Source organism: Salminus brasiliensis, chromosome 9 (genome assembly GCF_030463535.1).
Source record: "Salminus brasiliensis chromosome 9, fSalBra1.hap2, whole genome shotgun sequence".
NCBI lineage: Eukaryota > Metazoa > Chordata > Actinopteri > Characiformes > Bryconidae > Salminus > Salminus brasiliensis.
In genome coordinates, this window is record NC_132886.1 from 16,391,821 (window position 1) to 16,417,866 (window position 26,046).

At 40.2% G+C, this 26,046-nt stretch overlaps 1 protein-coding gene across 3 annotated transcripts in view; it reads left to right on the forward strand.

The window, feature by feature from the left end:
• adam19a (ADAM metallopeptidase domain 19a) overlaps window positions 1-18,601 on the forward strand; it is a 106,064-nt gene extending 87,463 nt beyond the window's left edge. For 2 of the 3 annotated variants that reach the window (XM_072687590.1, XM_072687591.1), the window contains exons 13-23: window positions 2,720-2,809; window positions 4,545-4,740; window positions 6,741-6,849; window positions 7,153-7,357; window positions 8,332-8,409; window positions 9,447-9,555; window positions 10,012-10,153; window positions 12,690-12,789; window positions 13,088-13,330; window positions 15,088-15,269; window positions 18,086-18,601. In XM_072687590.1, the coding sequence (XP_072543691.1) occupies window positions 2,720-2,809; window positions 4,545-4,740; window positions 6,741-6,849; window positions 7,153-7,357; window positions 8,332-8,409; window positions 9,447-9,555; window positions 10,012-10,153; window positions 12,690-12,789; window positions 13,088-13,330; window positions 15,088-15,269; window positions 18,086-18,140 (1,509 nt within the window). In that variant the 3' untranslated portion in view covers window positions 18,141-18,601. The remainder of the gene's footprint in view (window positions 1-2,719; window positions 2,810-4,544; window positions 4,741-6,740; window positions 6,850-7,152; window positions 7,358-8,331; window positions 8,410-9,446; window positions 9,556-10,011; window positions 10,154-12,689; window positions 12,790-13,087; window positions 13,331-15,087; window positions 15,270-18,085) is intronic. The other variant, XM_072687592.1, reaches the window with a different exon arrangement.
• The last annotated feature ends 7,445 nt before the right edge of the window (window positions 18,602-26,046 follow it).

Genomic DNA, 26,046 nt, shown 5'->3' on the forward strand with positions numbered 1-26,046 from the left:
TTATGACTTATTTATGAAATTTGTTTTCTTAAACAATTGGAGGAACGTGATTAATCAAAATGTTCTCAAGTGCAATTACACAAACTGTAAGGCAGAAAATAGGACGCATAACAATGAGTGACAGAAGTGTGGTGGGGAGAGAAAAATCTCACCTTCCTGCAAAGCTGCAATTGGCAGGTTGTCAGTGCTCATATCATGGGTGGATAGTTTGCCATCTGGTGTAGGTATACTTTGGTAGAGACTCTAAATCCTGATTCTAAATTAACACCTGGACTCTGTTATATACTGCATTAGCTATATCTACAGTGGGTTATGCTAGAAGAGTTGTTTACTGTCTAATGCAGTGCTTCCCAATCCTATTCCTCAGGCGTTGTCAATATGAGCAGTTTCCCTGCTCTAACGCACCATTCATACCATTATCTAATTATCAAGTCCTTCTTGAACTGAATCAGGTGTGTTTGAGTACAAAAACACAAAACAGAGGTGTAGTGTAGTGGGGAGTTTACTTATTTACTTATAGGTCAAAAATGTGTTGATCTGTTGATTAGCTTGATATTCTCATGTAGGACTGGGCAGTTTGATTAAAAATACATATGGCATATGGCATATATATATATATTCATATCAGAATATTATGAACACCCCTGGTTTGGAATGAACTTGTCATATGAGCACCTTGTAGTTCTGTCATTACAGCCTGTAGTACTGGTTTGAGTGAATCAGACACCACAGAGCTGCTGGTTTCACTCGATTAGACATCCCTATCTAGTTGGTCCACCTTGTAGATGTAAAGTCTGTGTAGGTCATCCTCTAGTCTTTCATAAGTGGTAACAGGATGCTGCTCACAGGCTGCAGTTGGTGAGATGTTTTTAAAAACATATGTGACATATCTGCATGTGAGCACTGAACCCTGAGAGATGCCTCCTTATCCGAGTCGTTTTTCCTATGGCAGCCTTTTACTTTAGTAGGTGGATTGAACCCCAACCTCCTATGAGTGGAACAGAGGTGTTTTCCATTCCGTCCCTCTGTTGAATTATTGCTTATCGTTTCCCTGTTGCTAATGAGGCTAATACTCACGAGGTGTGGTGGCGGGGGTTCACAAGATTAGTTCAAATGCCACGGTTCTCATGAAACTCAACAGACTGCATGAAATGTGAGTTAAGGCAGAGCTGTTCATTAGAGGGTCCCATTAGACAGTGTCATGTTTGGGGCCACTTTGACTTTTAGCACAAAGCCAGTATTCACAATGTTGGCTAATTTTATATCTCAAATAAATGATCATGAATATGTTGTTAAATGGCACATACATTATATATCCTAGGATACTTAGCCTTCTAATGAATGCGTTCTGCTACTTTGAGTTGCACCTCTTGCTAACAGAGATGTGCAAATGCACACAAATAGCTTGTCTATTCTATTGCCAATAGAATAGGACTTTCTGGAGCAACTAAACATGAACCTGTGCCTAATGCCAGGCGTGGTCTAGAAGGCTAAAAAGCCTCCAGCATTGATCTGTGGAGCAGTGGAGTTGTACTTTCTGGAAAGACGGCACTCCAGCCAATACTTTAGAGATTAGTGGGGATGAGGTGGGTGGGAACGCTCTTATCGCTGAGTGCAAAATTGCTGAGTCAAATTCTCGCAGCAATGCTTCGGAATCTAAAATAACGCTTTTTCTGGACAGCAGACATTTACTTTAACAAAATAACAATTTTTTTGCAATACTGTTGAGACCCAGTGAATGAGCAGGTATCCCAATACTTGTGTGGCATATCTTCTTTGTTAGACAAAACCTTTGTATGTCCCAAATGGCAGCTTTACAGGAAAAAGAAAAAACCTTCTATGGAAGTCGATGTTATTTTGGAGCATTTTTGTTTCTCCATTCATCAGAAATATGTGATACAGCTGCCAAGATTCACATAATGTCAGAAAGTCTAAAGCGGCAAAACTGAAGATACAGTGACATAGGCCAGAAGATGTTTGCCTCGTTCAAGGGCATCCTATAAGCTTTCCACTGGCTGCGCTATGAGAAAATTAATGTTTCCTAACCTCAGGGCCACCTCTCAACACAGTACACTTATCTGGCTGTCCAACCCTCCAGCTCCAGACAGATTTGTTGGCGTTGGTCCCGCCATGCAATTGTTGTGGGTGTGTTAATTATACCTAATTGCGCTTAGTCTGTCACTCTTTCTACCACCTGCTCTTCTAGCTTTGGAGGAAATGTCAAAGGAAGCAGTGGCAGAAGTGGAAACTTTGCATAGCACGTGTGCATGTGCTGTATTTATGCACGCATCTGTGCGCACACACAACACTACACATAATCAAATTTACCAGCACACATGTCAGCCTGATCCTGTTCTATATATCCGCCTGATGGCTGTCAAAAAACCTGCATCTAACACACTGCAGTGATGTGCCAGTGGCAGGCATCATTTAGCATCTGACTCCCAGAGTTCAGTCTGTATTTCCCTCCTCGTCTGTACTTTGTCTGACACAGCGATTAAAAAAAAAAGCATTGCATACACCACCCACAGTCTATACGCAGGTGGTGCCTATGTGTGCCGTATGTGCGCTGGATAAGGCCTGTGCTAGCGGTGAATGACTGTACTAAGTGACTGACTGTGTGGGTACAGGGTCACACACTGATGTGCTCAGCAGCCTGTAACAAAGCAAGGAGGTGGCTTACGTATGTGTGCATGTGTGCGTTTTCATCTTCCTACAGGAGTGTACGAATGACTGCTGCCACGCCAGTAACTGCACGCTGAAGGAAGACGCGCAGTGTGCCCACGGTGTCTGCTGCGAAGGCTGCAAGGTGTCCAACTGTCATCACTCTATTTATGTCTTCATCTCTCCTTCCTCCTGGCCTTTTCTTTTCCTTTATGCCATATCCTTTATTCTGTTCTCCATCACTCTTCCCTGTCAGCCTTTCCAAGTTCCGTTCTCTCTCTCACTCATCTATACACACACACACACACACACACAGTCAGCTCCAAAAGTATTTGGACAGTGACATAATTTCTGTACTTTAGTCTCTGTAGACCACCTCAATGGATTTGAAATGGAGCAATCAAGATGCGAAAGAGATATGGCATTACTTATCGAGGAGCTGAAGCCATTCTTGTATTTGTTGGATCATTATTCATGCACCGCACAATCGGTTTTGCTGTATTTTGACTGAATCTGTGCAGAAAGTACAGCTCTATACTGAATTCATCAGTAAGTACCAGTGATCCAGTTCCATTGGTGGCCATGTCCATGCTACAACAGTGCTTGCACCACGTTTAATGAATAATTTGGTATGCTTCTGATATGAACCCTTTCCTTCAACATATCCAAGTTATTTAAAGGTGTTATTTGCCCCAAACGTTTCTGCTATTTCAGTTCTTCCACCTTATTGAAGACCTCCTTTATTTGAATCGACACCTCTTAGGACCATATATTTTATTAATTGTTTCCTTTAGTAGTTCCTCAACTCCAGACCTTTTATCTCTTTGATTTGTACTGAAATAATGAGGGAACAGGCCACACCTGACCATGAAAACTGCTTGTCAGTTAACTGTCCAATTACTTTTGAGCCTGTGGAAATGGAGGGACTATGTAACAAACAGCCGTATTTTAGCCGTATCTTAAAAAAAAAAAGCTTACAGTGTGCACTTCAATCTTATCTTGATTGCCTCATGTCGAATCCGTTAAGGTGGTGTATAACGACAACATTACAAAAATTGTGTAGTTGTCCAAATACTTATGGATCTGGCTATATATTGATACGCTGTCTCTGGTTTCAGTCATTTCTTGCTCATTTCACTCTTAAAATGATCTCCTCCTTCAGTATTCTTCTTCTTTGTAACTGCCTGTTCTCTGTCATTAGAAAGTTGTGAGAGTTAGGTCAGTTTGCCAGTACAACACACTGAGATTTACGGTCGTTTAACAAAATAAGCTTTCCCAAAGAACTTCTTTGTAGTGAGGTATTACTTTGGAAACACCTCCACTATCCTTGAAGGTAACAGTCCCTCACATTAACCATTTTTAATTATTTAAAAACTCCTAATTCAACACTCCTGATTCACTTCATTAGGCCTTCAGCAGCATCCAAACAGAGCAGTCAGGATGTAATATGGTCAGAACTGCAGTGAAACTGCAGGAGAATCACCAGGAGCAAAAGAAAATAAATAACCATCCAGTTAGTTGCAAAAACGTAGTAGTGTTTTTCAACATTTCACACTTTGCTGCACTAATTCCTATTAACTAGGACTAATTATGTATTGCAGTGTAAATACTCTTCTCATTGTAATGAAATATACTAGTATTGATAATATCCACGGTATGTTCAGAAACGCATGAAATATGTGTTGTACATTGATGTACATTATCCCAATAATGTTAAATGTCAGAATATTGTCTAGTCATATGTTACTTTCTTCCGAACGTATAGGCCTGTTGAGTATATTCCAGCCTTTTCTAAACAGTCTACTATTAAATTTGTCATACAAACAAATCCAATTATGCAAATGCGTACCTAACCCTCTGCCATCCCTCGTCTCTCTTAGCTGAAGCAGGCAGGCACTATGTGCCGTGGTCCAGCTGGTGCATGTGATCTCCCAGAGTACTGCACTGGAGGATCACCTTACTGCCCCTCCAACGTTTACCTGCTGGACGGCACCTCCTGCCAGTATGGCAGCGCCTACTGCTATAATGGCATGTGTCTCACTCACGAGCAACAGTGCCTGCAGCTCTGGGGCTATGGTGAGAAGAACACACACTCACTATACTATAAAATCTTTTGTCATGCATTCTTGATAGCTTGGTTAGGTATTTTATACACAATGTCTTATGTTATAGTAGTCATATATCTTCTTATACTATATATGACAATTGAACTACTATGCTAATATGGAGTCAATACTAAAATCATAATATCCTATCATTCAAATCAGATTGTATTTTTTGTACATTTTTAAAGCAATTTTCATAATAGGTTCAATTAAATAGTTGATATTGGTGTTAACATTTTCTCATGATTTTCATTTTTTATTATTTGCATTTCATATTCATTTACATTATTTATAAATTTCATGACAAAGGGTACAAAAGACATTTTGAAGAGGACACTTGAATTGCATTTTTTTCCTCCTGTTTTCCATTTCTTCCATTTTCTGTAACTGTTTCAGAGGTGTGAGATTTCCTTTTGAAAGTGACAGTTTGTTCCAAACCATTTTTTTGTTTGTTTGTTTGTTTTCCATCTGGTTCATAGCAGTTCTGTTTTTGACAAAATGATCTTTGTCTTGCAGCTTTACAATCTAAAATGTCTGGCTCTTTGTCTGCTGTATTTCTCAACTTTCAAAGGATTCTTAAGAAAGGTTTGCTGTTCTTGGATCTTAAGCTAAATCCTGGAAGTTGAATAGGCCCCCTTAAACTTCATCTGGCCCTTGTTGTAAAGACAGCGACTCAGAAGAAGTTAAACGACTTAGGAGAAGGTCATTTCCTGAAGTTTGAAGCCGACTGGAGCGTCATTTCTCTCTGATGGCTGATTGAGTAAAGCGCTGATTTGGGGTGGTTGTAGATGGCACAGCTGGCTGGGCATAAGGGTTTTGTTTACCAACGTGAAATAGGCTGCAGATTTGACTCATCAAGAATTCAGATTTGCATTTCGTGATTTGGCTTCATTTCGTTTGCATCAGTCCTTTTTGTTTGGCCTGTCTGCGGAAACAGTTAAGGACCCAAATCCCTAAATCAATCCCTTCCAACAGAAATCCCCTTGAGAAGCACCACTTTTCTCTAATCTGTAATTGAACGCTTTTTGGGGGTTTGTCAGCCCTGCTGATCAAACGCTAGTTAAAGTTTCTGCTGGTGCAACTCCTCTCCAGCTGGCTGTGGGATCCATTCCAGTCAGGCTTGTAGTTAGTGACACTATATTATATTAATATATTTTTATTCCTATTGAACATGAACATATTTATATGTTCATTTTTACCAGCATTTAGACCACATTGAGGGTCTTCACTGAGAATAAACAAGTGTAGAATTGAACTGAACACTCTAGTGCTCTTAGATCCAGTCTCATTCTACCATATCTGTAGCATATGGCTATATTTACATTAATTGGTTTTGGTAGATGCTCTTGGTGTTTTACTGTTCACCTCCCTACGATCCTTCATTGTAAATAGGCAAGAAACAAGCCATCTAACATGTTTGCTAACAAGCATATCAATTTTCTTTTCTGAGATTTTTTTTTCTCGGTTTAAGTTGTAGCACCACTCAAGCATGCCTAACCACCACTGCACAGCTGCACAGCATTTAGCCCAGTGATCACACACTAGTGATTAGTGCAGTGAAAAGAAAGTGATACCACAGCCGCCAGGGAGCGACTGGAGAGATTGGTGCCTTGCTCGAGGGCACCTCAGCTGTGGATGCCTATCCTGGAGATCGAACCAGCCATCCTCTGGTTCCAAGGCTGCTTTTCTAACCTTTAGGGCACAGCTGCCCCATAAACAATTAATTACCATGAATATCAAACTGTTTTCCTTGTACATTTAAAAAAACATAGAAGTTCATAGTTCATAGACATTTAATAGAAGTTCATGGGCAAGTGTCCAAGCCTCCAAGTCAATGTTATTGAGATAATACAGATGCAGCACATTGAGATTAGGTTGAATGATATTGGAGTGTTTCTTTAGGTAAGTGTTCATGAGAGCGTAGGAGATTGTCCTTGATTAAAGCTGAAGAAGTGAATGTGATTTGTCCAGGTGCACGGCCAGCACACGACGCCTGTTTCCAGGACGTGAATGCGGCAGGAAATGCCTTCGGAAACTGCGGCAAAGACGCACACGGCAACTACATGAAGTGTAAGAAAAGGTGAGTGAAATGGCTACATGAAAGAGGCTTGCTGAGCATGAGGAGAAAAGATGGTTGATTACGGTGAAACTTCACAGTTCCATTCATTTAAAACCAATCACTCCTTATTTTCAGGCAGATAATTGCAGAACGCTCTGTAAAATTGTCTCTATTGTGATATTTGGCCAGTGTCAGTGTCAGGGACATAGAATTATCTCCTGAATTTCGACTGTTCTTTGTGCTTCTTTCTGTAGTGGAAACATTTGAAGGAATTAAGAATTCACTTGAGTAAAACCATCTCCCTTCCACTTTTTTTATCCACAGTGATGCCAAGTGTGGGAAGATTCAGTGCCACAGTGCTGCCAAGAAGCCAAAGGGCACCAACGCTGTGTCCATTGACACCACCATCCGCACAGACGGCATTGAGGTGAAGTGCCGTGGTACGTACGTGTACAGCACACAGGATGGCCAGGGGGACCTACCAGATCCTGGCCTCGTTATGACTGGAACCAAGTGCGGAGAGGGCAAGGCAAGTATAGTAAGATAATGCTGTGTTTACATTAGCAGCAGGCTAAAGACGGAAAACTAGACATTCTGGACGTCTTTGGAATTTTTTAACCATGTCAAGAATGGAATTTTCCGTGCTGTTCCCATTTTGGTAATCATGGATGCAGAACAGCCAGAGAAGTCTAGGTTCTATTGAGATGCTCTATATGTTCAAAGCACAATGGAGAGTACTTCTGCTTCACACATGGAAGATCTAATGTTTGATTTTTTTCACCCAAGCACAAACAGCACCTCTACCTGTACTGCCATCATAGCAGTATTAACAAAGGGTGTTTGGTGCCTTTGGGTATGATCCCCTAATTGTTTACCTCAGTTCTGCATTTTGGCACGGAAAGACAGCATGGCAGCATGTCAATATGTAAACACACCTTAATTCTAAATACCACTGCTAAGCTTTTTTTTCAGTAGTTGGGGGAATAGTGGATCTGCTACAGGATCCTGCATATACATACTACTACACTACTGATATTTAGCCCCTTAAAAAGCCTGTGGACCACCAGCGTTATTACAAAGTTCTATTACCAGACACTAGCCCCACCAGTTTGTACAGAAGTCTCTGTAGTTACTGAGTAATTCACTTATTGTGTATTAAAACCTATTGTTAAGGGGTTAAGAAATCAGCAACTGAAGCCAGTGAAATTACAGCGAGTACACTCTCAAAAATAAAGATGCTACAAAAGCAACCATAGAAGAACCATTTTTGCTAAAAAGAGATGTGAGCCTAAAGAAATTTTAAGTTGGTAACAACCTTTACCTGTACATCTTACAACTTTTTAAAGGTTCTTCACACATATATCTGTTTTACAAACAGATAACATCACTCAAAAGCCTATATAGCATCTTTCATTTTAAGAGACATAACTTAAAAATATTAATGTATATTACCTTGTCTTGTTTATCAGTGACTAAAGCAGTTTTTTTTTTTCACTTTTCTAGGTGTGCAAAGATCGCCGGTGCCAAAATGCCTCTTTCTCTGAGCTGGAGACTTGTATAGCTCGTTGCAATGGTCATGGGGTAAGATGATTTTAATGACTGTTACCAATCCAGAATTATGGTTTGACAGGTCTCTTCTATTATGAAACCAAGTCCAAACCAAGTACAACTTAACTCACCAACATGACGGGCATAAATGTAAAGAGAAAAGTATCTCCTTTTTTTAAGCTCTTCTTAACCTTGACTGAGTCAGGCCAAATTTCACACCTCTAAATCCTTTAAAACCACCCCCTGGCTCGCTCAGATTCCTGCCCCTGCTGGCACTCCTGAACATGAACGTTTTCAGCCAAGCTACGGCTAAGTTGATTTGTGTGTGTTTTTGGTCAAATGGTCCTAAAGCAGCCTAAAGAGCATAAACACTCAACTTCGTCTTCCTTAATCCTTTTGCATTTGCTCTATTTCCATTTTCTTCTTTTCCTTCCTTTCTCTCATTATTTATTTCTGTCTTGTTTACTCTGTCAGGTTTCGAAAGGGCAGCCAAACAAGAATGGGCTTTGAGGGTGGATTAGTGACTCGAAAAAAAGCCCTTTTTATTATTCATTTGCATTATCATTTGATTCCTATTGATCCTGTGGCTTAGGAAGCGGGTGTGGATTGTGAGCAAAGTATGCTGCGTTATTGCAATACCTCAGGCTTCTGCTTTTCTCTGTGTAGGCCTCAGGATCTGGGCTTATATTAGGCATGAACAGAATTCTGAATATCAAACATTCCATTTAGAGGGAAAGGGAATAGATCATAAGCGTGTAACATCAACAAAGGACAATGGCAATAACATAAAAGCAATATGTTTAGATATTGCAGATTGCAGCAATTTGGCTTTAAGGTGGAAAAATGTCCATTGCCTAAATCCAATATCCATTTACAGTAACCCAATGGAATCTCATTTCTTGAAGGATCCATCCATACCGGCACTTGAATGAAATATATAAAGAAAATGTTAGAAAAAAAGCCATAAAACAGGGAGCAGAAGCACAGGGCAGGTGAAAAGCATGCTAAAATCAGACTGAAGGTGATTTCTATTTGTCCTTACTGACTGTAATGTGCTGGTTTGTATGCAGGTGTGCAACAGTAACGGGAATTGCCACTGTAACCGCGGCTGGGCGCCACCCTACTGTGACAAACCTGGACTGGGAGGCAGTGTGGATAGTGGGCCGGTGCAGTACGACAGTAAGCTTCATCTTCTCTCTTTCAGCTATCCCCCACTTCTTCTCCTCCCTTACCACTGAAAGATTTATATCACTATGATTTTATCTCTCATTCTCCCGCTATGCAGTCTGCCATCTCTCTATTTCGTTCTCTCTCTCCCTCTCATTCTCTCTCTCTCACCTTTTATCAGAATGTCACCTTCACCGTTTATCTCCATCCTTCCATTTTTTTTTTCATTTTTATGCCCAATTCAAGGTGATGGCTTTGCCATTATTGCTATATATCAAGCTCTCGTATGAGATGATAAGAAAATCTCTCCATAATTTATAATACAGTATGTCACAGTTCTGTGTAGTGATTGCTTGCAGACTGTTGTTTTAATATTTAGAGGTCTGCACTCCGCAGTGAAAGTGGTAGGTATTTATGTCTGTCTAAAAGGTCTCTTTCAGTCTCTCTGTATTTGCTGTGTGCACTCAGGTCAGGTGGGGCTGGTGGTTGGCCTGCTGTTTGCTTTTCTGGTGCTGTTACCTGCTGTTCTCATTGCCTTTTACTGCATCAAGATCAAGACCTCCTATTACCACAAGTGGCTGTCACAGAGAGAGAAGAACAAGGCTAACAGGTATTACAGCTAGTAGGCCAGTAAAAGTGGTCCTTCAAGAACAAATCCAGAAACGAAAGTATTTTGGTCAAGAAAATGTGGGAGAGATTTGTTGGTATACTTTTATCAACCCACTATTTTTATTTGTGGTAGACTCAGTCATGCTACAAACCTGATTGTTCAGTCTTGACAGCAACAGAAGGATGGTTCAAGTGGAACCAACCTTGTCTCTTTAAGATGGATGGGTTTAGACCTAAACTAGGGATGAACAGAAAAAAAAATGAAGACAACATGCAGTAGAAAGATACTAGAACCGTTTGGCATCAGTGTTAGAAATAAGGGCTGAACGATATTGTAAAAAAATGACATCGCGATATTTGGCTGTTTCGAAAAAAAAGCAAAAACAATTTCACCAGATGTCATGGTATTAATGATGCATTCTGTGTTTTGAATGGAGTAAAGAAAATGACATTGGGCAGATGTAATGTACCTCTGGTCGATATGTCATGGAAAATGAGAACTGTGGGATATTTTTCCTTTTTTATTAAGGACGTTGTAGCATGACATGTTTCATTAAATTTGCCTTGCATGACATTGCACATCCTGCAGTATGACTATTGCACATAAATTATGCATACATGTGATGATGCTGAAGCAACACATAGTGCATTCCTGTTAGAAGTTGCACCTTTTAGAAGTTTCAAGGTAGATTCAGTGTTTACTTAAGAAGTTATTTTACTGCATACAGTTACATTTTTGTCATGTTTACTTTACGACAGTACAGAAAGTACTGTTGATACAAAAGGAAATATAAATAAAATAAAATAAAGCTGCCACTGTTGGGCCCTTGAGCAAGGCCCTTTACCCTCTCTGCTCCCCGGGCGCTGGAGTTGGCTGCCCACCGCTCTGGGTGTGTGTGTGTACTCACTGCCCCTAGCTCACTAGTGTGTGTGTGTGAGTGTGTGTTCACTACCACAGATGGGTTAAATGCGGAGGACACATGTCGCTGTACAGTGTACACTGTACAGTGACAAATACGTGCACCTTTTTAAAGATTCAAGATTCAAGATTCAAAGCTTTATTGCTTTGAATCTATCTATTTATTGCTTTCACTACCACAGATGGGTTAAATGCGGAGGACACATGTCGCTGTACAGTGTACACTGTACAGTGACAAATACGTGCACCTTTTTAAATGTAATTCACTTCGTGATTAAATAAGTAATCATGTAAATGTAATTAAATAGTGTAACAAAAGATCCTTACTTCTAATAGCAACGTTAAAAGACGTAGTAGTCTGAAATCGTCTGTACCTTTGTGGCAGTAAAAAAAAACGATAAGACAAAAAGACAAAAGATATGTCCAAAATACACTCATTGACAAAAAAAAAACACCCACATGACAGCCACCCACCGTCGCCTTGGTTTGCAGTGGTGTTGGAACATGAAACCTGGACTACTAGGAACTGGAATCTGGATCTGACAGCAGTTGGGTTCGAGTATGGAGGCAATGTGGTGAAAGCGACATACTGTCCCAACTGCTGCTATGAAGATCTGGAGAGACTGTCTGGAGCGACAGCTGACAGCTCAGCGATATGTGCAAGATATCCTGCAGCCACATGTGTTGTCTCGCATAGCAGGGCTCCCAACAGGCATTTTTCAGCAGGATAATGCTCGTCCACAGACAGCAAGGGTTTCCCAGGAATGTCTCCTCCTGATAGCAATTTTTTCTTAACCTGCCCGGTCACCATATTTATTGCTAATCGAGCATTTATGGGACCAGCTGGAACCCCAGGTGGCAACCTATGAGTGTGCAGGATCTCAAGACCCAGCTGCAACATCTGTGGGCAAATGTGCCAAAGGATGGCATACGGTGCCTGTAGGCCTCCATGCCCAACTATAGCTAAAGCTGGCCCAACTGGGTACTAGAGCCTCCTTTCAGTTATTCAGTTTTCATGAATAAAATGATCTTTTCGCTCAGTTATTGTCATATCATCATTTCATTCACACATATAAAGTTTCATACGATTCCAGCAACCCCTTCTTGGTGCGTTATTTTGTGGTTTATTCTTTTGTCAATGAGTGTATGTCCCAATAAAGTCATGGGCAACAGTTCAATCCAATGGGATCTTTATCATATCCACATGCAGTCTACGTGTTAATCAAGGTGTGCACTGGAGCATCTTAGAGCAACTGGACCTGTTGTCTAAACAAACACTTCAGTGCTGGAAATATGCTTTTATGCATTATCTAAAATGGGCAAGACATATGCTGCTGATAGTAAATATTAGTTCAGAGTTTCAAGGACAACATGCTCTATTTGCCGGAAGGCATTTGTGTTGCTGGCCTTCACACACCAGTGAAAGTTTAATTTTTGTGTTTGAGAAAATGGGACGCAAAAAAAGTAAAATAATAATGCATTTAAAATGTACCAACATTCCTCTATAGTCTTGTGAAATGAACTGAATGTCCTTCAGAAGATCTTTGTCCTGTCACATAAACTGTGTGTGTGTGTGTGTGTGTGTGTGTGTGTGTGTGTGTGTGGCGTCTTACTTCAGTAGACATGAGAGCTCCATAGAAAAGGGGAAGAATGGACACTTAAACCCGGCTTTCCATCTGAAAGTGGTGGGGCCTTCTAACAAAAACACCAATCTCAAGGTACACACACAACAACACCAGAGCACACAATGCAGGCTGTTTCTAGTTTGTTTTAGGTTCCAGATGCAGATCACTGTGATCATTAAATGGTATTAGCTTTCATTACTTGTTATATTAGCTGCAGCATTATGGCGCCTGATCTAAAGGCCTAGAGACATCAGACTTGAACTACATATGTAGGAAGGAGAAATTTTGTTGGATCAATGTGTTATTTAATGGTATCTACAATATTGTAAGACTTTATTATGCTTTAGGATGGCTGATTATTCAGTATTTTTCTCATCTCTCATCTCTCTAGCTACCTCACACCAGTAAGGAGGTTCTCCCACTCCGACCAGGCCTTGCCTCTAATGGCACGCAGCCAGTCAACATTGTCCGCCCCCTTCGTCCCGCCCCCTCTCCACACCTTCGGGATGTCAAAGTGCCTCGGCCTCCCCCTCCCATCAGCAAACCTCTGGAGGCAGCCAAGTCCAACCCTACAACTCCTAAACTCAGCCCACCCAAGAAACCCCTGCCTCTCAATCCCACACGTAACCCAGGAGTAAGTCCATACCTCTCTTTTATTTGCTCAAGCTGGGTTTACTGAAAGGACCTTGGCTTTTATAGAAACACCCAGGGGCTAATTTTCTTCAGTGGCCCTGAGATTTTTTACTGTTAGAGATTTTCAGCTCCAGTCTTGGGCCTACACCACAGAGTTGTATTTTTTCCCAGTTCTAACATATTTAGTTTATCTTCTAACCGTCAAGGCCTTTATGACAGGTGTGTTAGAGCAGGGAAACAATACCTGAATTCCTTTTACTTAAACAGTGCTTATAAAAACACATCTTCTCCCTCAAGAGTTTGCTTTGTAATGGGAAGGCTATCTTTACAGTATGTTTGACCCCCTAGGATTGTCATTTGTCAAGTTGATAAAACTGTATGTCAGTTTAACCCCTTTAACCCTAGTATGTAAGCCCACATATTTTAACTCTTATAACCATTTTACTCATAATTAACCTCATACTTAACATAAATTTTATAGGCCCTAAAATAAAACTCTGTTGGACACCACAGATACAAAATCAAAGGTGTACTATACAAATTCACAATAGCTTAAGCATTCAGAATAATTGAATAACTGAATAATGCATGTAGGGTTCAGTAGGTTAAACTAGTTCAATGCAAAGCTGTATTAGCATACATTTGTTTGTGTCACACTGCATTTTCTAAAGCCTGATTTCACTTGACCTATCTCACACATGCATTCTTTTGTAGCTATTGTTGTGAGGTTGGAGAAGCTTTACATAATCTTTTCCAGAATTAACCTCTGACCAATATTTGGTCAAGCAGATCAGTGACTGTGTTTAGCTGTTTGAATGTTGTTGATAGCTAAAATAGCATAAATAAATCTGGCATTAGTAGCTGCTAAAAGTAACTGCAAGTGATTTACACACAAACTTTTCCAGTTACTGGATATGGATGTTCTTCAGCGAAATGACAGCAAGTTTATAGCATTTTTGTTAGGCCTGGCACCACTTTTAGACAACAGAAATTAAATCAATGCGTTGGATGGATTTTTTTTCTTTACCTTTCTTGTGCATGAGCTCTGAGCACATCAAACCATTATCCAAGCCTTCACTCACAGAAAGAGGGAAAATGCAGAAACAGTATTTTTTTTAAAATGCTTAACCCCTTAGAGCCTATTTGATACATATGTTTCAAGAGTTTTTGAGAACTCTGCAACATCAATGTAATACTTACTATACTAATGAATTATCCCAAATGAATGTGAAACAATATACCATCAATAACAATAATGTATAATACATTAAATGACTAATATTTAATTAAATAAAAATTATTTTCTAGTAGATTACCTATGCACTGCCTGAACCAGAAGAATATATGCACATTTATACACACTTTCACTTTTTTACATTTAAGAATTTATTGCAAAGGAAGCAACAACAACAGGGTTAACATTTTCTGTTCAGTCATTGCTACTCTGTTCAGGCACAATCACATAGGAGCTGTAGCAGTGCTGTGTGTGTGTGTGTGTGTGTGTGTGTGTGGTCAGCTTCAGCAACCATGATTAGATTTGGTGTGAAAGGCTTTGAAACATTGTTGCCCCCTTTGGCTCAAGTGAAAGCAATCCTACATTTCATGAACATGTAACTAAAACATCTATGGCTTTAAATAATGAAAAATATCAATATTTGTCAATGATTAAAAAAATGCTTATTGTCCCATCTCTATTTTTGCTAGACTTATCTTAATCTTTTAACCCCTAAATGCTCTTTTTTACCCTTTTCTCTTCAGATGGCTTCCGTGCTACAGCCGAAACCTTCCCCCACGCCCCCTCAGAGGCCACTCCCTGTGAGCCCCGCTCGAGGAATCCAAGCCAAATCCTCCAGTGGGGGGCTGCTGGTGATGATGCCCCCTGCTCTGGGCCCCAAGCCCGTAGGCAAGGTGACCGCCGTCCCCCCTCTCAAAGCACTCAGGTGAGAAAGCCCTAGCGAGCTTGCCAGTCTTAATGCATGTCCTTAAGCATCTGAGTAATGAACATGACATTTATCTTATGCCGACGTCATGCATAGAAAGTCCTTTGGCTGAGTCCTAACACACTGGACATATAATCAGATAATGCATATGACATGAGTCTATTATGAGTGTCCTGTACTTTACCTAGATGGAGGACTCTCCAAATACAATTTCTGTGTCCTTCTTTTATCATTTGTCAAGGACCTTCGAAGTGGTCAGAGCTCATTCACAGCACTGCACCAAAATAACACTGAACAGGCACGGATAACCCGGCAACCACTGACCCGCTGAACACTTTTAAAAAAAGAGTGCATGTGAACCTTTATTATAATCTCCACATCTGTGTCAGCCTGTCCATTATCTGCAGACACAAAAGCATCCAGAGAAAGAGAAAAGAAACAGCAGCACCTCAATTCTAGCCTCCTCCTATCAGCTGATCTCTAACTTTCCACACTCTATTGTCAACAAAGCCCTTAGAGATCAGAGTCGCCATAGCAAATAGAGCTTAAGCTTCTAGATAAGGCTGCTTTTACATCTCTCCATGGGTGTCTGAGGCTCTGGATAGAAGCTGCCCTTTTATGCAGATGAAGGAACAGGTCTGCCTATGTGCATCCAAATTGAAGGCACTGGAAAAGACGTGAAAGTGGAGGCAGTGCTTCCACTGGCACTGTGCAATATATGAAATATGGATTACGTTGGAAGGCTGCAGCCGCAATCGGCCGTTGGTGCCACTGTGACTCAGAAGAATCAGACACGCATTGTGAAAACTGGATTTTATTTCGATAAGCTCAGCAGGATGTCCATCTTGTTCTTGCTCTTTGTATGTGTGTGTAGCAGTGGGTGTGAGTTCACACAATAAGCAATTATTATTTTGCCTCTCTGTACATGAGCACAAACAGGACTGGAATGGAAAAGGGCTCTGCTCAATTTAGATGAAGCCAAGGTCACTGAAAGATGCACGATAATGACGTCCTTCACCTCTGCAGTGCTTTGTGAAGAAAAAGCTCAACAGAAATTCTAAAAGACTTTAATGGACTTGCACAGACCTTTAAACCCGTTGTAAAAGAAATAAGACAGAGTCTGTGTTTTTTAAACATTTGCTAGATAATGAGGTCGGTTTTAGGGTATTTTGTTGCTATAAAGAACTCCTTTTAAAAGGTTCTTTCAAAAAACATCTACTATAGATTTTCCTTGTGCAGAGGTTTTCAGAATGCATGAAGCTTGATTAGATGTCCCAGGAAAGGTATTTTTGTTATGATTCCTTCACTAAGGTCAAATTTGTTCAGGTGTCGCTGCACAGTAGAACAGTGCACCACCAATCTATAGAGTCTGCTAAATCTTCCTAAAGGTCTTTTGAAGTCTGCTAACTGAAAACGCTTTATTGTCTTCTGATAGCTTTCTCCTGCTTTCTTGGCATTAGCTCATTTGATTCGAGTGCTAGGCAGTTACTTACAGAAGTCTTGTGTGTTGGAACAAGGTTTAAGAAGTCAGAGTATTTCAAAAGCTTTGAAATTTGCATCACAGGCCATAGCTATAAGGCCTCGCCCACACGTGTCTGGTTCTTTTTGGAGATTTTTGAAAACTCAGCATTATGGAAAATGGAGCTTTATGAAAACGCTTATATCACAACACATGCATGTTTCAAGCTAAATACCTCCTTGCTATCTCATAAACCTACAATGTCTACACAAAACTTGCACTAGATTTCCAATTCTGAGCACATCAATAAATGTAAATACTGTTTTATTACAGATATTTAAGGATGAGATTTACAGTTTGTGATTTTGTGACTTGCTTAGTTCACTACATAGGGAGTAGTATGTAATCTAGGATTTAACATCTGTGTTTTTGTCCGTCTTTGTGTTATAATGTCTCTCTTTATGAGGTACTGTCGCTAAATTCAAGAGTAGCATGCTCGTGTAAGCATTTCTGTCTCTGCGTGGACAAAAATATTTTCAAAAATAGAGGAAGTGTCTGTTTTTAAAAATAGCCACATATATTCTTAAAAATAAAGGTGCTGCAAAGGGTTATTTGAGTCATGCCATGGAAGAACCACGTTTGGTGCCATAATGAGCCATGTTTGTCATAGATGTGTGAGTGGGAAGAACATTTAAAAGACCCCAAAAAGGTTCTTTATCAGTTTAAAGGTCAAATAGCCAAAACCTTTATTTTTTAAAGTGTACAAGTGGGCAGGGCCTATGAAGCTAAGAAGCCGAGACCTTGGTAAAAGTTTTCTAGGAGCATATAGGTTGCCCAAATCTTTGTATGGTGTTTTCAGTCAACTGTACAAAACAAAAACAATAAATAAATAACAAAATCAAATGTTTCAAAGAAAAAAGATTTTGGAGATCAGTTCATCTTCTCCTCCAGTGTTTCTCTACCTACTTGTTTCTGGTCCTGGAGGCATCCTGCCCTGTACATTTATTGCTTTCCCTTCTCCTGAGCCAACCAATCAGTTAATTAACACATCTTTTCAGAGTTGCAGTGGTTGTGTTAAAGCTGAGAATCTACAAAAATGTGCAGGGCAGGGAGCCTTCAGGACCAGGGTTGAGAAACACTGTTCTGCTCAACTCAACTATTCACAATAACAAATTTACACCAGGGGTGCCCAAACCTCCTGCACGCCTCTGTATACGAAGAACCATTTAACCAGGCAAAGAACCACTTAAGCTAGTTGTTCTTCAAGTGGTCATGTTTCTATGTTGAACCACTGTTTTTTTATGTATTGATTGTAAGCAACATTATTATTTTTATTTATGTGTGTTTTATATTTCAGACCTGTTCCAGGACCCAAGCCAAACACAGTCTCACAGTCACCTTTTCGAAAATGACCTTCGTAGGATCAACTGTAACATACAGCAGCCAGCCTTTTTTGCACTATATAAAGGCCTTTGATTGGAGACCGAATGCGGTACGGTACTAGTTTGGAGGAGCACGGGACTAACGAGTACGGTGCTAAGGCCTGAGTTTCCAAGGCCTCACTTATTTAAGCCAGAGTACAATCCAGCCCAGCATAAGAGAAGACGCGGTTGTGCATGGATGAAGATGCAGACTTAGACAAGATGCTTCTGGTGGGCCATTACATTGCCAAAACTTTGAATCATTTGGTTTGTTTGTTTTAGTTTATTTCTTTTTTGTTGTTTGTTTTTTTTACTTTACAGTTTCTTGTTCAAAGTGTTGATTGTCGTGTTATGCCATCGTCTTGTTTACATTTTTTTAATTAATATTATGCCATCTGCCAAAGATGTTGTTTTGTTTGTTTGTTGATTTAATTTGTTCTTTGCTGTATTAAGATGCATTTGTTATAATAAATGCCTCATTATAAGTTTTTGCTAAAAACAATACTATTGGCTGATTTTTATGATCGTGCGTTTAAACACAACAGGCAAGAATGAACTAGATAAGAAAAGAACAGAGATGCTTCAGGTACATTTTGTGCAGTTTGCTGGTGAAGTATATTAACAGCAGGAAATTCTCAGAATGAATGAATTCTGCAGATTCTCAGTTTAGAAATTTAGAAATACCATTGCCAAGTTTAACAAAAACGCATGACACATGCCCAATGACTTCTATTACAGGGTCAATTTGCTTCTCTGTATATGAGCACAAACAAAAGAATTGGAATAGAAAAGAAGGGCTCTGCTCAGTGTAAATGGAGTCAAGGTCAGCTCCTAAAAGCTGCACAATAATGATGTGTTTCGCCTCAACAGAAGGTCAACAGAAATTCTAAAAGATGTTTATAGACTTTTACATCTGAAGAAAAAAGAATGTGTCACTCTCCTGCTATATAATATGTTCTATTATATTACAAGAAGAAGAATATGTCCATTTGCACTCTAAGCAGAAAGGGTTCTGTGTAGGATAATTTTTTGGGTGGTATATAGAACCCGTTTTAAAAGTTTTTATAAAGAGCCACCTGTAAGAGGTTATCCTTGTACAGCAGCAGACACATGTTTTCAAAATGCATTAGAGGCTTGTTTAGAATTTTGTAGCGAGGACACAAGAAAGGTTTTCTTGTAATGAAGGTCATATTTACGCAGGGTGTTGCTGCACAGTAGAACAGTGCACCGCTACTCCAGAGTCTGCTAAATCTTACTGAAGGCCTTTTGCACTCAGAGGACACTGTTTTGTTGTTGTTGTCACTGTTCTTTTCAGGTGCAATGGTATTAGGTTGAAAAATTCTGAAGTATGCCTTCAGGGCATGCTGAACTAATACCAGACAACAACTGCGACACTTTAACACCACGTTTGTAAGACACTAGACAGACACGTAGGCATGCTGTGCCAAACAGAACCACATCCCCTCGCTTCAGGTGGAAGCAGGAGACCAGGAGCTGTCCAGCATCAGAGAGATAGAGAGAGTGCAGACAGACAGAGAATAAAGGGCTGGAGGACATGGGGAGCGCCAGAAGGAGCTGGATGTTGCACAAACTCACTCTAGCCAGGCTTTTCTCTCCATAATGGATTCCGGCGAACTGAAAATGAAATCTCTACAAGCCTCCATCTCATTTCTCTGGAGAGTAATGTATTTGGAGAGCGTGAGGCTTCGGAGTGGTCCAGCGGGGGAGCTAGATTTATTGACGCAGACGTTTTCCAAGCCATTACCGAGACGCCCCAACAGCCCCGGAGGCAGGACCCACTGCGCTTGGTGATGTGATCTAAATGAAATATGGGCTGTTTGCCAAGATGTGGGGCACTAATCATAAGGTCCTGCTCTTGAGTGCAGTACAACAATGGATGTGTGATACCACAATCTGTTCATAAAAAGAGCATGAATAGCCAAATGTCTGAGTGGACACTTTTCAGACACGACTGTAAGGCTGCTTAAAAGGTGGAACAATAAATCATAACTCAGAATAGCACAAGCTTTTACCTTCTCAAAACAAAACTAACTGGAGTTTAATTCATTTAAGTGTGTTGTAGGGGTCAGGGCACACTGTTGTAAGGGAGATACATCCATCCATTCGTCTTCTTATGCACTCCTTCCAGGTAAGGGTCGCTGTGGGTCCGGAGCCTATCCAGAATCATTGGGCACTATCACAGTCCATCGCAGGGTGAGGTAAACGCAGAGAGCAATAACACACTCAAAATAAGTTGTTCCTAAGCACTATAAAGTTATAGGGTTTGCACTGTCAGCACACAAAAAAACTCCTTGATAAACTATGTATCTCCAAAATTGCAACTTTACAGGAGAGGGAAATCCCTTTCAAACTTCCAATGGAAGTCAATGTAAAATGATTACTTTGTAAGTACTTCTAGACCATTTCTATTGGTCTATTCATCATGAAACTTTAAAGCAATGTAAAGAACAACTGCCAGATTCATATTATGTCAAAAAGTGAAAAACTGCAGAATTACGATAAGTATTTATGATATGTTTGACTACGATAAGCGATTTAATAAAAATACAGCTGAGCAGCCAAGACATGTCTGATCTCTGAAGTTCTGCTTCCTGTACTTCCTGTACTTTCTGGTGTGTGTGAAAGTAAATGTTAGCTTGGCATCACTAGAAATTCCCATAGAGGTACTAGGAAAAATACAAAATTAAATCTCTCATTGGTTATTAATCTGTCAAACATGTGTGTCTCACATGAGTCAGTTGGCCTCCCCCCTTGTTATACAGGATGTTGAGCAAGTGTGATATTTTTATAATATTATAATAATATTAATAATAACAATGTGTTCAATATTGTGTGCAGCAGGTAATGTGTGTGAGCACTGGAGTTGTTGGTTCAACACTCTGTCTGTTTGGTATGTTCTCCCAGTATTCGCATTTTCTCCAGGTGCTCCGGTTTCTTGACTGAATTGACTATTCTAGGTGAATTGGATATGCTAAATTGGCCCTGTGTGTGTGAGTGAATGCATGTGTGTGGTACCCTGCAATAGAGTGGCGTCCTGTCCAGGAGGCATTTATGCCTTATGCAGACTAATTTCAGGTAGGCTTGGGACCTACCGTGACCCTGACCAGGAAGAAGCGGATAAGAAGATGGATGGATAGATTGAAAATCTGGGAGTCCATAAACTGAGAGTAGATCAGACCAGAAATTTCACCTTTGTCAGAAGAAGTAAATCAGTCATTACTTCATTGCTTGGCTTTCATGCTAATTACAGGATGTATTCCAACACTGCTGATTGGTAATAGGTTCATTTAGCTTTCTGCGTATAAGAACTTGGTTCAGCTTCTTTAAAAGGACAGAAACCCCACATGATCCAAGCTCAAGACTTGAGTAAGTGAGGTCTAAAATGGCCTCATCATTTCCCGTAACTTAAGCCTATACAATCCTGATTGTTAGCAATAAGGCATGGGAAACCTTTGGTGGGGTATTTTTACAGCATATTTTTATTTCCTGCTGTGCAGAGGTTGTCTTGGCATTGATCTGGGACCGGTGTCAGCCATTACAAATGAATCTGCCAAGAAGACAAAAGGTGGTAGTAAAAGGGCAGTCCTATACCAGCACTGTGGTTTCAGAATGGTACAGCTGAAGCTGTTCATATTGTGCTATTATGTTGTGCCTCCTGCAGGATGTTTTGATGAAAGGTGGGCAGCGGGTTGATGAACAGTGGCACAAGGTAAAATGAACTAACCTGAAGTGGGACGCCAAATGGAAACTTGGATATATTGTATATATTATGTATATTTATATATATTGTTTTAATACACAATATCCTAAACAAAGCATATTGTTTCTGTTGTACATATATATATATATATATATATATATATATATATATATATATATATATATATATATATATATATATAAAGTGTACACGTCCCAGTTTAAATGCCAGGTTTTTGTCATGTAAAAAAAACAAAGACCCATAGTGTGTACAATTCCATAAAAAACAAACTAAAATAATGTGTTCACATACGTCTTAATCCCTACAGACACATCAAAGGGATCTGATTGGTGAAAGTTGTCAGTCAGGACATGAGATATACCATGGAACACAGTGAAGACCGTCATCAAGAGGTGGATTACATTTGGCACAACAGTGACATTACCAAGAACTGGACGTCCCTCAAAAATTGATGAAAAGACAAGAAGAAAATTGGTCTGGGAGGCTGCCAAGAGACCTACAGCAACATTTTGGGAGCTGCAGGAATTTCTAGCAAGTACTGCTTGTGTAATGCATGTGACAACAATCTCCTGTATCCTTCATATGTCTGGACCTTGGACTTTCTAACAAAGAAAAAGCCTCCAAGCCTGAATATATGTTGCCAGAACTCACATCAAGTCAGTCAAATGTATGTGGGAAACATGTTATGGTCTGATAGAGACCAAGGTTGAACCTTTTGGCCATCATTTCAAAAGGCATGTTTGACACAATGCCAACAATGCACATCACCAAAAAAAACACCATACTAACAGTGAAGCATGGTGGTGTACTATGCTTTGGGGCTGTTTTTTCTAAAGCTGGAACAGGGGCTTCAGTCAAGGTGAAGGGAATATCAGTCGATTTGGAACAGAAACTTCAGACCTCCACTAAAAAGCTGAGGTTGAAGTTAATGACTAGCATGTCAACGACCCAAAGCATTCCTCCAAATCAACAAAAGAACGGCCCAGCCAAAGCTCAGACCTGAGTCCCATTGAAAATCTGGGGGAAGACCTGAATGGGGCTGTACACAGGAGATGTCCTTGTAATGTGTCCTTGTAATATATATATAGCACCATTTAATCATATCTGTCCCCATTGTGCCACCACAAAATATCTGACAGCATGGACTAAGGCATGGACTCCACAAGACCCCTGAAGATGTCCTTTAGAATCTGGCACCAAGACGTTAGCAGTAGATCCTTTATTGTAAATTGTGAGGTAGGGCTCCATGCATCGCTTCAATGAGCCTTGGCGGCCCATGGCTCTGTCACCAATTCACCTTGTGTCCTCTCTTGGAGCACTTTTGGTAAGTTCTAACCACTGCATACAACAAAAAAACCCCACAGAACCTGCCTGATGTTTTTAGTTGTTCTGACCCTCCAGTCTTCTAGCCATCACTATTTTGCCTTTTGGTCAAAGTGGCTCAGATTCGTACACTCGCCTATTTTTCCTTGTTTTTAACACACCACCTTTAAGAACCGATGGTTCACTTGCTGCCTAATATATCCACCCTCAACAGATGTGTCTGTGGATGAAGATAACTATTTTTTATGACAGTGATATTTTCTATGAACATCAACTTTTTTATGGACAGTTTGGTTCTGATTCTGTTTGCTGCTTTGTAATGTATGTCTGCTCTCTCTCTCTCTCTCTCTCTCTCTATTGATATTTATATATATATATATATATATATATATATATATATATATATATATATATATATATATATATATATCAATTTCTCTTTCACTTTCTCTCTTTGCCCTTCACTTTTTCAAGTTAAAGAGAAAAACAGCTTCATCAAGGCCAGTTCAGAAAATGGTCGCTCCTATTACTCTTTACACCATTCTAACCACACAGCAGTGACCTGAAAGGGAAGCAATATCCTGTCTGTCTCAGATGGCTTCACCTAGCTCTTAGTATATTAGTAGTTTACACCCACATCATCATTAGCATTCTGATGGGACCATCCTACATTTTGCTAGCACCTTCTTTTTCGGAGGTCATCTTCTGACATTTATAAGGAGTTGTGTGCCAAAACTACTGTCATAAGTCATGTCATAACTGATTCTTAGATGGCAATTTCCCAACCTTTCTTTATACAGTAGAATTAAGTTGTAATGGCATCTCCGTCATTACCACTCCAGGGCAGAGTACTGGTACTGCGCTTTGCCACTTTGGAGGAACAGCATGAGAATTCCCACGAGAACTGTGTAGTGTGTAAAATCCTGTAATATTTACTCTTCAGCTTGTCAACAAATGCACAAGTAGAGCTGTTAATGAACGGGAGCTCAAGGCGTTATTTGTCTTTACAACAGTGGTGTAAAAGTGAATTACACTGCACATCTGTCTGATCTGACTGGTTGTCCTGTATTGTACCTCAATCAAAAAGTTCGGGAAACACTCCTGAATCACTCCTGACTCCAAATGTGGATACATGTTCTTATCATAAGACAACTGTTTTGTTGTTGTTGTTGTTATTTGAAGAACCTCATGGACCTCATTCACTCAGCCGCTCATGTTTAGCATGCTTTACGCTATTAAGCTCTCTTTGATCGATGCCACGGAAAAACTATAAAAGTTTATAAAAGGGATTGGATTGATAAGTGGAAAGGTTCTTTACCAATTGTATTATTTGCATTTACACGTCTTTTACAAACATGGTTCTTTACAGCTCCAAAAATGGTTCTTCTATGGCATTGCTCAAAAAAACCTTTGTAGCACTTGGGATGGGTGGTATAATAGTACCACCATTTACCACAGTATCTCAAAATGTTGACGGTATCTCGAAATTAGGACAATATTTCAAAATGAAGACGTGTCTGATGTGTCAAATTTCTGATCTAGTACATGGCCAGAATAGTTCATCCCACCCCTGCATTTAATATAGAGACACAGGGTGGGGGTGCTTACTGTAGGAGCCTACTGATTATTGATGTCAGAGTCTGAAAACAGGTAGGGAAAAAAACAAGCCCACAGTAGTTGCGAGTTTAGCAACGAGTTTGATTAAAGTGCAGAAACAGGAAACCTGGATGACGTAGTGTCCATTAAATGTGCCTGAACATTCAAAAGCACATTTGAACATTATTAGGCTTTATCCTCTAAACCTGTGTGATTTGAGACTACCTTAGCTGGAATAGGGTCTTTTTGTTGTGTTTAGCCTGCCAGTTATCTAACTTTGCTAAGCCTAGATCGCCGCTTATGACTAGGCCTGTCTAGGACTGGTCTTATTTGGCCTATCTGTTACTGCTCGACTTCACTCTCTCAGAAAACGTTTTGGTACACTTGTGTCAGTAGCTGCTACACTAGGCTGTCTGATACTCGGTGGACCTCTAGCCATGAAAAACGTGAATACCGCCCAACCCCAACATAGCTTTATTTTGAGGGGTTCTCTACAAGAAGGCATTATTAGCATTTGGTGCTTCACATCACTGACACTGTGTGTCCTTGTTTGTGAGATGGGTCCTTTAAGGTATGCTTATGCCAGCAGTCCATTTACTCACACATTATCTCCAGGGTCTTTTCTTAAAAGTCTAAGCAGCAAAATGAAAAGGATGCTGAACTTTACAATTTTTTTAAGATTCACAATCCAAAGCATCTATTTTAGAAACTGGTGAGCAAGCCATGTAGCCGACTCCACAGCGCAGTGGGAAGAATTCTTCATCCTAACAACCTGCTGCTAAATATAGCTTTAAATTCTTCTTTTGTAATGCACAGGTTTAACATCTTAACCTCCCCAAGTGTTGTCACTTGCATTCGACACTTTAAATCGCAGGTCCTTGAAAAAGCCGCTGTTGATTTGCAGCGTTACTGATTCTGCTTCGCCTCGCCTCACTTCTTTTCATAAGACACAATAAAGTTCCTCTGACAGCGAGTGTCTGGTGAACACTGAAGCTCAGGGTAGAACAGAATTTCTCCTGTCAGCAGAAAACTCTCATCACCCCCCACCCGCCACCCCACCCCACCCCACCCCCCAAAGTGACGAGCACCTTTGCTGCTTCGCTTTTTTTTTTTCTCTTGGAAATAAAACTTGCGAAGTGGTGGGGCCCTTTCCAACCTCTCTTTGCTGACCTGGCAGATCTACGCCAGCTCTGTGCATTGTATTGTATTGGTTTTAATTAAATTCAGTTCCTTACA